At 49.8% G+C, this 13,130-nt stretch overlaps 6 protein-coding genes across 6 annotated transcripts; 4 read left to right on the top strand and 2 right to left on the bottom strand.

Moving 5' to 3' along the window:
• Nucleotides 1–221: 221 nt before the first annotated feature.
• Nucleotides 222–1,961, bottom strand: EV420DRAFT_1531730 (uncharacterized protein). Its single transcript, XM_060472677.1, has 7 exons — nucleotides 1,845–1,961; nucleotides 1,696–1,792; nucleotides 1,561–1,640; nucleotides 1,149–1,508; nucleotides 945–1,097; nucleotides 548–889; nucleotides 222–496 (listed from the first exon to the last, which is right to left on the bottom strand). Exons 1-7 carry the CDS (start codon nucleotides 1,884–1,886, stop codon nucleotides 386–388), a joined length of 1,185 nt encoding a protein of 394 aa, XP_060333257.1. The 5' UTR covers nucleotides 1,887–1,961; the 3' UTR covers nucleotides 222–385.
• A 71-nt stretch (nucleotides 1,962–2,032) lies between these two features.
• EV420DRAFT_195429 (leucine-rich protein) lies at nucleotides 2,033–4,701 on the top strand. Its single transcript, XM_060481160.1, has 2 exons — nucleotides 2,033–2,126; nucleotides 2,179–4,701. The coding sequence occupies exon 2, from the start codon at nucleotides 2,199–2,201 to the stop codon at nucleotides 4,500–4,502; it is 2,304 nt and encodes a 767-aa protein (XP_060333258.1). The 5' UTR covers nucleotides 2,033–2,126; nucleotides 2,179–2,198; the 3' UTR covers nucleotides 4,503–4,701.
• Nucleotides 4,702–4,832: 131 nt separating this feature from the next.
• On the top strand, nucleotides 4,833–5,728 carry EV420DRAFT_1640842 (ADP-ribosylation factor family-domain-containing protein; the record flags this gene model as incomplete). The annotated part of the gene is made up of 6 exons (XM_060477153.1): nucleotides 4,833–4,860; nucleotides 4,947–5,012; nucleotides 5,068–5,172; nucleotides 5,217–5,468; nucleotides 5,526–5,601; nucleotides 5,653–5,728. 6 exons carry the CDS (start codon nucleotides 4,833–4,835, stop codon nucleotides 5,726–5,728), a joined length of 603 nt encoding a protein of 200 aa, XP_060333259.1.
• A 389-nt stretch (nucleotides 5,729–6,117) lies between these two features.
• EV420DRAFT_195490 (tryptophan synthase beta subunit-like PLP-dependent enzyme) lies at nucleotides 6,118–7,634 on the top strand. Its single transcript, XM_060481161.1, has 6 exons — nucleotides 6,118–6,302; nucleotides 6,355–6,485; nucleotides 6,539–6,653; nucleotides 6,706–7,108; nucleotides 7,160–7,351; nucleotides 7,404–7,634. The coding sequence occupies exons 1-6, from the start codon at nucleotides 6,213–6,215 to the stop codon at nucleotides 7,538–7,540; spliced, it is 1,068 nt and encodes a 355-aa protein (XP_060333260.1). The 5' UTR covers nucleotides 6,118–6,212; the 3' UTR covers nucleotides 7,541–7,634.
• Nucleotides 7,635–7,665: 31 nt separating this feature from the next.
• Nucleotides 7,666–9,480, top strand: EV420DRAFT_1619754 (protein phosphatase; the record flags this gene model as incomplete). Its single annotated transcript, XM_060475513.1, has 6 exons — nucleotides 7,666–7,755; nucleotides 7,814–8,725; nucleotides 8,772–8,876; nucleotides 8,927–9,076; nucleotides 9,126–9,224; nucleotides 9,274–9,480. 6 exons carry the CDS (start codon nucleotides 7,666–7,668, stop codon nucleotides 9,478–9,480), a joined length of 1,563 nt encoding a protein of 520 aa, XP_060333261.1.
• A 650-nt stretch (nucleotides 9,481–10,130) lies between these two features.
• EV420DRAFT_1266767 (uncharacterized protein) lies at nucleotides 10,131–13,058 on the bottom strand (the record flags this gene model as incomplete). The annotated part of the gene is made up of 3 exons (XM_060467350.1): nucleotides 10,131–12,226; nucleotides 12,288–12,782; nucleotides 12,920–13,058. The coding sequence occupies 3 exons, from the start codon at nucleotides 13,056–13,058 to the stop codon at nucleotides 10,131–10,133; spliced, it is 2,730 nt and encodes a 909-aa protein (XP_060333262.1).
• Between the last annotated feature and the right edge of the window lie 72 nt (nucleotides 13,059–13,130).

The raw sequence follows: 13,130 nt of genomic DNA on the forward strand, positions 1-13,130 counted from the left end.
CCAAGCAATCCCCAGCGGTTTTAAACGAAAATAAGGCAGAGAACGTTTCGTTGGACTAATCATAGGGGAGAATGCGCACGAGTCAAGGAGGTCGCTACCAGCGTTCCAACGAACGTGCGGGCCAGTTACATTGGCGGAAGCAAAGTGGAGACAACCAGTAACGTTCCATCAACGGTCCGTGCTCCCGCAAGGGTGATTGGTTCGGGTAAGTACCTTCGTAACTTGTCACAAAAAAAATTCATACAGCTTAGATGGTGTGCGTGGCGTCGATGTCGAACAAAAGTGGAAGCAAAAGGCCGTCGTCCGTTTTCCTACATATTTTACACGAGAGCTTTAGATTCGAAGAATGAGACAGGCAAGTAAGAATACACAATGTCACTATTATTTAATCGTCAAATCCACCTTCAAAAAGGTAATTGGCCGCAAGTTCCTCATTCTTGTCGCACGCAAAGTATGCTTCGAGGACAGCCTGACGAGGGAAACCCAAAGCCTCGAGCTATAAGTGTTATGAGTTATGGAATTTGAAATCATACTTCTGTCAACTTACACGCTGGATCGCGGCCCTTTCCTCTTCCGTTACACTAACAACATGAGCACCAGGCGGAATATCGCCCTCCTCAGGGTCAAAATCGCCCTCACCAACACCAAGCAGTTGCATCAATGCTTCTGGGTTTTGAGCCAAAAGCTGAGCGAGGGCAGGATTGCTCGTAGCAAGTTGTTGGATCAGAGGTTGAATGAGATTAGGGTTTTGAGCGATGTGTTCACGAAGTTGTTGAAGCTGAGGGCTGTTCTGTAGAGCAGCGAGGTCTAATTGACCTCCGTGAGCTCCTCCGAGACCTCCGGTGCCACCTCCACCGGCGGCGGCTTGCTGTTGCTGTTGCTGGGCAAGCTGGAAAACATGGTGGTTAAATTGCTATAAAACAAAAGATACTTATTGGGCTCACCTGGAACAAGTTTTGCGGCTGGTTTGATGGTGGGGCGGCAGGTGCTGGCGCCGGAGCTGCAGCGGGAACTGCAGCAGCAGGGGTACCAGCAGAGTGGGAAGGCACTGTAGGGGCATTTCCCGCGGCCTCTGATTCTAGATGGGCCGGGATACCCTACATACAACGGTTAGCCCAATAAAGGTCTACCATGTAATGAAAGCGTACATTCATGAGGTACTCTACAGCACGATCAGGATTGTTGTAACTTGCTCTGAGGGCACGTAGAACTTGATCCCGCGGAAATCCCATTTCAGTCATGCTGTTGATTGTAGACTGTAGCGCATCTCCGGTTAGAAAAGAGCTCGAATCGCCGAAGGCGGCGGGGGTAGAGGTAGCTGGAGCTGGAGCTGGAGCTGGCGCAGATGCCGCAGGAGCTGGAGCCGGAGCTGGAGCTGGAGCAGAGGAAGGAGCAGGCTGCTGCGTCGTTACAGGCGCAGGTGCCGCTTCCGGAGGAGGTGCAGCACGGGCTGCTGTTACGCCGCTGGATGATGCTGTGGGAGGCATAGGCGTGGGTGTCGGTTTAGGCTGAACAAATGCGAATCGGTATCATCCCACGGTAAAGGGGAAAAGAAGCAACCTTGGACACCATCAAGACCAAAAAGTCCTTTTCCTTGATACCGCATGATCCTACTGTCTTATCGTCGGCCAGTATTTTGCCTGCGATTGTGTATCAAGTGAGCAGGAGGGGCCAGTGATGGAATTGATAACTTGCCTGAATATATGATTTTCTGGCTCGCAACCGGATGGCCCTGTGCCTCCTGTATCTTGTTCTTGAGAGCACCTATTGTCTCCTCATCTTCAACGTCAATCTAGACAAGGGTTCAATGGCGATGGCAAAGAAGGCGACGACAAGAAACAGACCTGGAAGACCTTTTGCTGGGTCGTCTTTACGGTTACTTTCATGTCTGAAAGTAGCTGGAGAAGCGGATGGCGGGGGATGGAAGGATGTAGTACGGAGACAGGATTATTGGGAAAGATTGACGCGTAATAGGACGTGACCGTGACCTGCCGTTCATCCTGCGTGACGTGACATCATGCTCATCGGGGCAGGTTGCGTTCCATTGCCAATGCCCATATCGAATGCCGTGGCTGCTACTCATGTGTTGATGCTGCTGCCCTATCCAATTATCTGCATCATTTTTCGTATGTCTGTGCACATTCGACTGGCATACAGCTAATACTTTGCTTGCTGCAGCGTTCTAAACAGCCAATACAATGGCTCACGAACTAGGCGACGACTACATTCGACGGATAGCCAGCTTTATCCGTAACAATGAAAAGAATCTAGCCGAAGCCGGATTTGTTCGCAGACGTCGACCTCGCCAGCCTGCACCGGATGCTGCTTCTCTCTTCAATCCACTAGGGTGGTTTGGCGCTGACGCTGCCCCTGCATCCCCAGTCAAGCCCATCATTTTGTCCATAGACACCCACCATCTCTTCTATCTCCTCATGCGCCTTGAGGCCCTCGGTATCGATATTGGAACCCTTGATGTCCGCGTCGATGCTCCCTCCAGGCCAATGAGTTACATAAACCTCTTCCCTGATACCGACAAGTCTGAAACCCTTTCCCTCGCTTCATTTCGTTCTTCCCTATCTGCAGTATCATCCTTCTCTCTTGGGGGTGGATGGTGGGGGAAGCCGGAACAACCGTCTCTCGATTCGGAACTCAAATACATCTACAGTAGTTTCACCAAGCTACCCGCCTTATCCGTCACTGCCCCAGGTCGGAAAATGATTTCCGAACTCGCAAATGAACCTCCCAATGAAAATGCTATCCCCCTTAATGCATTCAAGAACCTGCAGAGCTTGGAGTGTGTTGATATCGATCCTCGTTCACTGCTTGGGTGGGACCGACTTGCTGAAAGTTTGCGCAGTTTGAAGATAAAGAAGAGCGGGCTTGAGGACATATCAGACATTTTCATTGGGGCGGTACTTGATGACCAAGCTAGAAGAGATGGAAGTACCAGTCGGAAGCGGCATAGAAGAATCCCCCGTGGGCCGGAACGACGGTCATCTTTCTATTCCACTCAGTTACCAAACTCTGTGCCGGAGGACGAGGACGGTGAGAACCCTAACCACGAAGTTTCTTCTGTGCCACAGAATGGCACCGTCACACCACTACCCCAGCTTTCTTCCCTTAAATGGGCTTTTCTTAAACATCTGTCCCTTGCCGACAATGCCTTGGCCTTTTTTCCAGCGGAATTAATACCCCATCTCACATCTTTGGTCCATTTGGATCTGTCGTCAAATCTTCTTGTATCTGTCCCCTCTGGCCTCGGTTCTCTTTATAACCTTGTCTCCCTCAATCTCTCAGATAACATGATTGACTCTGTTCTCGGAATTTATCTCAATTTAGGACAGGTTCTTCATTTGAACCTTTCTCACAATCGCCTCGAATCAATATGTGGGCTGGAGCGGTTGCACGCATTGGAGCGCGTCGATTTACGCTACAACTCCCTTGATGATTGTGCTGAGATTGGAAGGTTGGCGCCTCTACCTAACATTACGGAAGTCTGGGTAGAAGGCAATCCCTTTACAGAGGACGAAGGATACAGGATTCCCTGTTTTGACTTCTTCTGGAAAGAAGGGAAGACCATTACTCTTGATGGATCACTACCAGGCTTTTACGAGAAACGGAACCTGACTATACCACCGCCAGAGCAAATGTCTTCGTCTCGTCCGCTGTCCGTAGCCTACTCGCCGCCCACAGTTGCTGTTGGCCATGCCTATCCTCATTCCCATCATTCATCGCCTAACGCGGTACCCCACGCCGGCAAACAACCATCACCTTCCACTTCAACCCCTGGTTCTCCACATCTTGCCCCCGTAGGTGCTGTAGGAGTCGGAGGAAAGGCGCGTCGGAAGAAAGTAAAGCGGATAGTCGATCTAGATGGCAACATCAGTGATGGTAGCATGGCGAGCTCCTCTCATCGACGCACTCGGTCCGATGGGTCAGGTAAGGCGAAGGCGAAGGCGAAAGCAAAGCCCAAGAAGCCTAGAGACACGAGCCCTTTAGGCCCAACGAAGGAATGGAGTCGGTTCGAAACGCTCCTGGAGAAAGAGGGGGGAGAACTTGTTGCAGGAGATCATGCCAACCTCAATCCTCACCCTCAGGAAGCACAATCCTCGAGCACACCGGCTTCACCACAGCGGCCCGCTCGCCCGTCAAAGCATGTTCGTCATCACACTGATCTTGCTCCAGTCTCTCCAACCCAATCATCTGGTTTCCCGGATATTCAGCCCAAGTCTTCCAACTCTATCAGCTCACAGTCTCTTCGGACACGTGGTTCGCATACACTGTCTTTTAAATCTGCGGCACGCCGTGCTCGCGTCACTGCGTCTGTATACGAACCCGCTACCCTGGGTTCAGATAGAGAGGATATCCAAGGGGAAGAGATCAATGACAATGCCGATGCGTACAGGCGCAAGATTGAGGCCTTGAAGAAGGATATGGGTGATGGATGGCTGAAGGTTTTTAGTCAAACGCAGATGAAAGCCACGACTCCACCCTCTTTGTAGCATTAGCCGTCGTTTCTCATGCACTTATTCGCTTGGAACACATGCAGGACTTTGGATTTTGGCCATTCCTTTGTATTAATATATGCCCATCTATTGACATTAATCCGGTATACCTATTATTTAATATTTAGAACCATCTTGGGCGGTCAAAGGTTGGGCCAATTTGATGAGCTTGAATGTGACAGTTGTTTGTCACGGTATAAGGAATCGGCTGTTGGTTTCTCGGTCAAACTTGTCTCCTGCCACTACTTTATCTCCTTGCTTGCGGCCGCTATCCGCCCTTACGTCGTTCCTTACTTTCTTCTTTTAAAACCATCCAAAGAAATTATCATGGGTGCCAATCTTTCAAAGGCACTGGGTGAGAATGCCGCTGCTGTGTAACAACGAAACCGTACTGACGATTAATTCCAACGTACCGTTTATTTACCTCTTTACCTCTCACAGGGAAGATATTCGGAAACAAGGAGATGAGATTGTTGATGTTGGGGTTGGACGCTGCTGGGAAGACAAGTGAGTGCAGAGCGAATACTAGCCTGCTCTAGTTCTAATGCTGCAATCCCATTAGCTATCTTGTACAAACTTAAACTGAACCAATCTGTCACCACTATACCAACAGGTGCGCTTGCCCTTATCTTTAAGCCTAGAGACAACGTGTCACCCCCCCTCAACGGTTCTCTGCGGTCCCACATCATTCTAACTCCATAATTTCTCTAGTTGGATTCAATGTAGAAACGGTGACTTACAAGAACGTGAAATTCAACGTCTGGGATGTCGGAGGCCAAGACAAGATTCGGCCATTGTGGAGGCATTACTACACAGGCACACAGGGTCTGGTATTCGTTGTCGACAGCCAAGACCGGGAGCGAATTGATGAAGCCAAGCAAGAACTGCACCGGATATTAAGTGACCGGGAAATGAAGGAATGTCTTTTGCTTGTATTCGCCAACAAGCAGGACCTTCCGGGAGGTATGTAGCATCTGAATCTGGACGCTGCTACAATTCACATTTGCACGCTACCCCTAGCCATGTCACCTGCTGAAGTTACTGAGAAACTCGGCCTACACCGAATGCGGGACAGGTCGTGGTACGTTCACCCAAGGTATGCAGGAATATTAGTCTTGTTGGGACTAGGGCTAATGTCTGCCACCAGCTGTGCAACGACCGGCGAAGGTCTTTTCGAAGGTCTTCAGTGGCTCTCACAAAATGTCAAGAAGCGACAACCGTAGTCGTTCGCGACCCCCTCCTTTCACTGTTAGAAACGCCTTTCAGGATACCCATACCATTCACGTCTTGCCTTTCCCGACACTACCACTACTACTCACGGCCTGCACCAGGTGCATCTACGACATAGCGACGTATGGATGGATGTTCGTTCATAACCTCATGCCCTTTCACCCTTTCCCTTGTCGTTCCAACTGTTATCATCTCAGTTTCTATGTTCTCTTTCATGTTTCCTCTGGCGCGGTTTCTATACACATTTAATGCCATACTGTTGCTCAGTCGACCCAGCTTCATATCAATTGTCTCTGTATGTAGATTTTTTTGGAACGCCGCATATATCTCGCATCTTGGTCCTCTTTTTTTCGGAACATCGCGTGATCTAGACTCGAAAGAAAGGATTATCTAAGATGTCGTGCTTTGTGCTACATCGTTCAAAATGGCGTCCGAGCCGGCAGGTGCATTGGTTAACCTTGACCAGCCCTTTCCTTCATGTTTTCTGCAGCGAGAGCCAGTATACGTCGATCGTTCTCCACAGGTCCGGTCGATGGCTTCGTGGGGGCCATTGGGAAGACACCCTTAGTAAGGACGGACTCGATTCATTCTGGGTCTCTCTCTCACTCAGTACGGTTAGATCTACTTAAAAACGCTCTCGGAACGAACTGGCTCCAGTATATATGGCAAAGCTGAGTTCCAGAATCCCGGTGGTAGCGTCAAGGATCGTGCAGCACTTGGTGTAGTCCGAGATGCCGAGGAACGGGGCCTGTAAGTATCATGCTGGCTACGGGGTCTGTAAGCTTACTGATCCTCACACCAAGGTTGAAGCCCGGTGGTACTGTCGTTGAGGGTACAGCAGGTAATACTGGTATTGGACTGGCCCATGTGTGTCGAGCAAGAGGCTACAGATGCGTGATCTTCATGCCGAATACACAGGTATGTCTTTCAGCTCAATGATAATACATTCACTCTCTCATCTCTACCCTAGAGTCAGGAGAAGATTGACTTGTTGCGAATGCTTGGAGCTGAGGTGTACCCCGTGCCTGCTGTAGCATACGATGATCCCAAGAACTACAACCACCAAGCCCGTGATTTTGCCAAGGATCTTCCGAATGCTATCTGGACAGACCAGTTCGACAATACCGCCAATGCCAATGCACATTATGTTTCTACCGGCCCGGAAATCTGGGAGCAGACTGGTGGTGACCTGGACGGATTCATTTGCGCAACGGGTACAGGCGGCACGTTAGCCGGCATAGGCAAGTATCTCAAAGAGAAAAGCGGGGGAAAAACTCAAATCTGGCTGGCTGATCCTCCGGGGAGTGTCTTGACGAGCTATGTCAGCAGTGGGGGAAAGCTTGTAGAGAGATCTGGAAGTTCCATCACCGAAGGTTATTTGTCTTTCCCGTCATATCACCTCGTGTCGCTGACTCAATACTTAGGCATCGGTCAAGGAAGGATTACTAACAATCTGGGGACCCTTGTGAATGAGTTATCCGGCGCCTTTACTGTACCAGATACGAAGAGTATCGCCATGCTCTACGAGCTATTGGATACTGAAGGTCTGTATCTCGGTGCCAGCTCAGCTTTGAACGTGGTTGGTGCCGTGGAGCTTGCAGAAAGACTCGGAAAAGGTATTGATCGTCCTTTGTGCTTGAACACGTCTATCTAATCTCTTCTTACTAGGTTCGAAAGTCGTCACTATTCTTTGTGACGGTGCCTATAGATACCAGAGCCGTCTCTTCTCAAAAAAGTGGTTGGAAGTGAAGGGACTGTCAGACTCGATACCTGAACATTTGAAGAAGTATGCAGTACTAGATTAGAGCGTAATAGAAAATACGATGGCTGTATGGATCGTGTGAAAAAAATGGTTACCTAATCATAATGCAAAGGGCAGCGTACCTCGTTTCTTCGGCGCTAGCGTGCATCTTCCTTCTTTCTCTATCCTATGGCCGCGCCCTCTGTGCCTTCGTCTGACGTTCCTACGGCGCAGGATAAAATTGACTCGCAGTCGTCTGATCCGTCGTCGTCAACAAAGGTAACATCCTTCTAGCTGCCTTGACCGTCTCTAACAGCGTCCGTGGCGTGTTGTGCAGGTTGACAGTCCATCTCAAGGTGCCAATGGTACTACTGCCGTCCCTGAGTCTGATGACGCTGTAGCGTCACCTCCCGCCGACACAGGCGACGAACAAGGGCAGGCTCCCTCGTCAACATCGCAGAAGCCGGCGGAACCGACGGTCGCCTCTCCGAATCATGTCGATGCAACGACGACCGACGAGAAAGAGCCAGAGAAACCTGAGGATGGCTCGCTTTCGACGACGTTGACCGGGACTCATCCTCATGGGGCCGCATCGCGTCGCAAAGCGCAGGCGTCTTCGACGACAGAGGGTCCCGCTTCTTCTCCTTCCGAAAGCGCGAAGGGTCCAAAAGTATCCAAAAGCAAACGTGGTTCTAAACCATCCTTTTTCACTAGATTCATACGTAAAATTATTCCCTGCGTCCCCAGCTCCCCTCGTTCCGCGTCTGTCGACATTGATATCCCCTCGGCTCCCCTGCCCTCGTCACGAGAGAAGCCCGAAACCAAGGCTCCCGAGCAGACCCTTACCGATGTCCCGTCGACCTTACCGCTACCTAAAGCCGATCCGCCAGCAGACACTCAGGATACAAAGGAAGCATCTACAGGCGATCTCCCGCCTCTGGATACCAGTCCTCCTCCACGAGCACCTGATGCTGAGGTCATCTTACCCCCGACGCCGACGACGCATTTACTTCCCCAGTCGGAGACCGAGGGTATGACTTCTGGTGCTGTTGTCCCACCTGGAGCCACAGGTACAATAAACAAAAGGCATTCTGCCGTTCTGTCTGCTGGAGCTGGAGATGGAGATGAATCTGAGGGTACCAGCTTTACGGAAGATGAAGACATGGATGATGTCAATAACGCCGATGAATTGGAGGATGAGGAGGAGAGGTTGATCATCAATGGTGGTGCCGGTATACCCATAGGTCCCGTAAGTCATTGTCATTTTTTTGCGTACAAGTTTTCATACCCTTCAGGATGGCGTTCCCAAACCTTTGTTACCGCCCATCGCGCCACAACACGTCGGACGAAAGTGTCTTGTTCTCGATCTGGACGAAACACTCGTGCACAGTAGCTTCAAAGTAGGTCTTACATGTTTTGCACCCGTTCTGATGTTGACGTTTGGGGGTAGTCGATACAGCAAGCTGACTATGTTGTTCCTGTGGAGATTGAGTACCACTGGCACAATGTCTACGTGATCAAACGACCCGGAGTCGATAGTTTTTTGAAGAAAATGGGGGAAATATATGAAGTGGTAGTATTCACGGCGAGTTTGAGCAAAGTGAGTCATTGAATACAGTATAAAATTGCTCATTTCTGAACCTTTGTAGTACGCTGATCCTGTGTTGGACAAATTAGACATTAATCAGGTCGTAACGCATCGTCTGTTCAGAGAAAGTTGTTACAACCATAGAGGCAATTACGTCAAGGTGAGGTAATCCCAAAATTTTCTATACGCCACTCATGACCACTCTTTAGGATCTATCACAACTGGGCCGGCCAATAGCCGATACCATCATTCTTGACAACTCACCCGCTTCATATATCTTTCACCCCAACAATGCCGTTCCAGTGTCTTCATGGTTCAACGACCCGCATGACACAGAGCTGACCGATCTTGTACCCTTTCTTGCCGATCTTGGTACGGTGGACGACGTGAGAGGTGTCCTGGACGGTGCTCGCTAAAGTCTTGGGAACATGCCGATCAAGTATCGCTTGTGATTCCTTTCTTCTCGTTATTCTCTCGCGGTTTCTTTGGTGCATGGTCATATCCCTTCATTATACCCCCGCAAGCAAATCCATAATCAATATCATTTTCCCCTACCGCTGTCGCTCCATCTGCTTTCGACCCGTTACCATGTTCGGAAACCACGTAACGCATACAGTGAGGCTCGTACACGCTCCTTTTGTTTTTGTTCATAACTTTATTCTACATTACGCATCCACGGACTTGTGAGCCCATTACCACCACCAATATCCAAAATTCTTTTCTTTATTGCCATCGGCTGCGTTGGTGTATCAATGCCTTGCTCACTCGTGTTTTACCAGCTTATTTCATTGCTATCGCTCAGATGTTCCATGCTGTATTTACGAACTTGGTATGAAAGCTATGAAAATACACAGATCTTGGCAGGAGCTTGTTCGAGTCATGAATCACAACAACAAATCATATGTATACGATTTCATTGCTATATAACATCAAGGACCAAACGCCCTCCTTTGCCCACTCATAGCGAATGGGACTGCTTTGATACACTTAGTCTTCTTCGCATACTACGGTTCTAAATAAGCACTATGAAATCACCACGTTCGCTCCACACATCCACCCGATCACTTCAATGACCTCTTTGACCCGACGTAGCAGTTTTCTTGTTCACTGAAGGCTCCTCGTCATCCCACGGACTGAAATTAAGCTTGCGAATCCGGGGTAAGGATTGAAGCCACGATGGGATCCTGTCATGCGCTGGAACAGTTAGTGCATGGGCATTTACATGCGATGGAGATGGCGGGATGCTTCCAACATCGCTCAAGTTCGGCAGACGCTCGAGGCTGGTGTTGGTAGAGCCCCCAAACGCGCGCTGAAGGACCTCTCGCTCTGCCGGCGAAGGCGCAAAAGCTCTCAGCAAGGTACTACTGTCAGACGTGGGCGCTGTCATGACATTAGGACCCAGACCATGAGGATTTAACGCGTCGAAAGACATCTGCGAGAAATGACCCTGTTTCTGCGAATCCGATGCTCCAGATATGCTGAACACCTTCGCATCCGGATTGAGACCCTTTGTGGATTTGTCTTTAGAGAACCAACGACGAGGAGCCGATGGCTTATCGGCTCCAGGGGCTGGATCAAATTCTTCAGACGTCGGGTAAACCAGGGAGGGAGTTGAACTATTCCGGTGAAACAATGCACGCTGCATGTCCATGGCACTCTCAGAACGTAAAGAGTACCTTTCTCGCTCACGTGGAGTCAACATGCGAACCTCGAAAGGATCATAATCAGTGTCGCCGGTGGAAACAGCATGTAAGGATGTTGGTGAGGATGCGGTCATCGTCCCGTACTTGGGACTAGGTTCGTCTGTGTTTAACCGTTGGGGATGTCCGTGTACACCATTATTTCGCCAGTGCCTGTCAAGGAAAACGTCGTTCTCCGACTGGAAGGACCGCGAAATATTGTCTGTGCTGTCGAGTGCAAGGGAGGACATGAGACCTGATGGGATCAGAGAAGATGACGTCGGAGAGACCGCCATTGAGGACTGAGATAGATGTGGATCAAGGTCTGCGAATGGTGCAAAGTTCCCGACGGCGGGTTGCGATGTTTGAACAGCAAGGGATGGCAAATCATTCTCTAGCCTGGCGTACGTATTACTTCGCAAAGGGATTGGAACCGAAGCCGAAACATGGTCGCTGGGATTTCCAATGATCAACTCAGAAGTTTGTGGAGACTGTCCTGATACCCGCTCGTCACGCAAAGAGTCATCCTGCGAGGATCTTGTAGGTGAATGTGTGATATCCTTGATCGACCATGAGGAAGAGGTTGGGTCTATTACATGGAAACCATGGTGAAGGGACCGAGTGAGCTGCTGAGATTGGAAGCGTTCTCGTAATGACTGTAACCTTGCTTTCTGGGTTGTGAGCCGCTTTTCCAATTCGCGAGCCCGAATATTCAGTGCCGTGACAATATCATCTGCGACTTTGATCTCCGTTCTCTTCTGCTCCAAGGAAACCTTGATGGCCTGTTCCGTTGGCGACTCAGAGTCCTTGCTATGTCGAACCGATGCTTCATCATCAACCAAACACTGTTGTAAGCGTAAGATCTCGGAGTCAAGGTGCTCTATACGCTGTTCAGTGTCTTTACGAGCAACGAGCGCAGCTTTAAGACGTTTTTCGGAGTCTCTTTTAATGCCCTCAGCTTGCCTCTTGGAGTCGTCCAATGCCTTGGTCCTAGATTTCAACTCGGCTCTCATAGAATCCTCCTGCCGTTTTCGGTCCCGACAAGACTCCAATTCTCTTTGAAGAGTAGCATGAGACTGCGAGGCAGAAGTTTTGCAATCATTGAGTTGATTGCGAAGGTCCAGAATGGATGCGGTGGATGCGGTAACCTGGCGAAGAAGCTCCGCGACATGAGGAGATTGATCGAATACAGTTAAAGGAGAGCTCGCTGAAGGTAGCTGCGCGCCGGTGTTTACGGGGTCAATGGGAAATGATGATAGTGACTGACCCGCATGCTGAGCTATTACGCCATGATCCGCCAAAGCTTGCGAAGATCGTGTCGCGTGCAGAGGCAGCGACACTGATTTGGGGAGAGGTGGTGGAGTGGAACTGCGAGTAGGTAGTAAGCCGGACCGTTGAGACGATTTGTCACGATTCCTTAGTCTCGGAGGAGAACCGCGCGACAACAGATGAGGAGGAAGATTCTTGGTGGTGAACGGAAGACCTGGCAGAGCTGTAATGACCTCAGACACCAGCAGTAGAGAAACAAATAGATCTGCACTGACCACCATTGTATTCATGATGTCTTTCAGAGGTTTTCATGCCAAGTATGCCCGAACTCCAGCTTTCCTCGTCATTTCTGGCGATCACGTCGTGGTACCATTCATCCAAGACCCCGCCACGCCACCATTTTCCAAAAGCTCCCAGATACCACGAATCGGAGATAACTGATACCATACCATCGGAACGTCGATCGACTGGGTCACGATCCGACTTTGAGATGGGGACGATTACTGCAATGGTGAAGATGCCAAAGGTATGAAAAACATGTTTAGGTGTCCGAAGCGAAACTGAAGCACGGTTAGCGAAATGAAAAGGTGACCTGTTGTCAAAAGGGAGCGTGTGGGCGGTGCTGTTCGCACCACGTCGAACTGAACATTTCGTTTCATGAGAGTCGTGATCGTCGTCGATGCTATCATCGAGACGACTGAGGTGTTGCCGAAATGACTGTTCAGTCAGGAAAGTACGAAAAGACGTTTCGGATGGGTTTGTCAGATAAGCTATAACAATGACAGATCAGTAAAGCAGGTCGTGCGGCTTGAAAGGGGTGAAGAAAACACTTCAACTTGTCAAAAACAAGATGGAAGCGTGCTTTGTGGCGCATTCAAGAAATGCATGTAACGGAACAGAGACTCACCCAAAATCAGGAAAAAGATGCAAAACACGATTAGCCAAAACATGGACCTAATGTCGCCCTTGCCCCAAAGGATGCCCATTGCATCCGCCAAGGGATTGCGAAGGGACATGAGACCCAAACTGCCGAACGAGATGCTCATGACAAGAAAAAACGAATCCTTGCGACGAGATTTCGAGATAAGCCCGGCAGAACCGGTGGTGGTGGCAAGAGG

This window comes from Desarmillaria tabescens, assembly GCF_030435595.1.
Source record: "Desarmillaria tabescens strain CCBAS 213 chromosome Unknown EV420scaffold_11, whole genome shotgun sequence".
Lineage (NCBI taxonomy): Eukaryota > Fungi > Basidiomycota > Agaricomycetes > Agaricales > Physalacriaceae > Desarmillaria > Desarmillaria tabescens.

Bases quoted from the DNA above. Each gene is read 5' to 3' on its own strand.
- EV420DRAFT_195429 (XM_060481160.1), top strand. From the start codon at position 2,199: ATGGCTCACGAACTAGGCGACGACTACATTCGACGGATAGCCAGCTTT.
- EV420DRAFT_1531730 (XM_060472677.1), bottom strand. From the start codon at position 1,886: ATGAAAGTAACCGTAAAGACGACCCAGCAAAAGGTCTTCCAG. The intron at 1,793-1,844 runs GTCTGTTTCTTG...ACCCTTGTCTAG, and splicing joins CCCAGCAAAAGGTCTTCCAG to ATTGACGTTGAAGATGAGGA. The intron at 890-944 runs GTGAGCCCAATA...CATGTTTTCCAG, and splicing joins AGCCGCAAAACTTGTTCCAG to CTTGCCCAGCAACAGCAACA.
- EV420DRAFT_195490 (XM_060481161.1), top strand. From the start codon at position 6,213: ATGTTTTCTGCAGCGAGAGCCAGTATACGTCGATCGTTCTCCACAGGT. The intron at 7,109-7,159 runs GTTATTTGTCTT...CTCAATACTTAG, and splicing joins TGGAAGTTCCATCACCGAAG to GCATCGGTCAAGGAAGGATT. The intron at 7,352-7,403 runs GTATTGATCGTC...TCTTCTTACTAG, and splicing joins TGCAGAAAGACTCGGAAAAG to GTTCGAAAGTCGTCACTATT.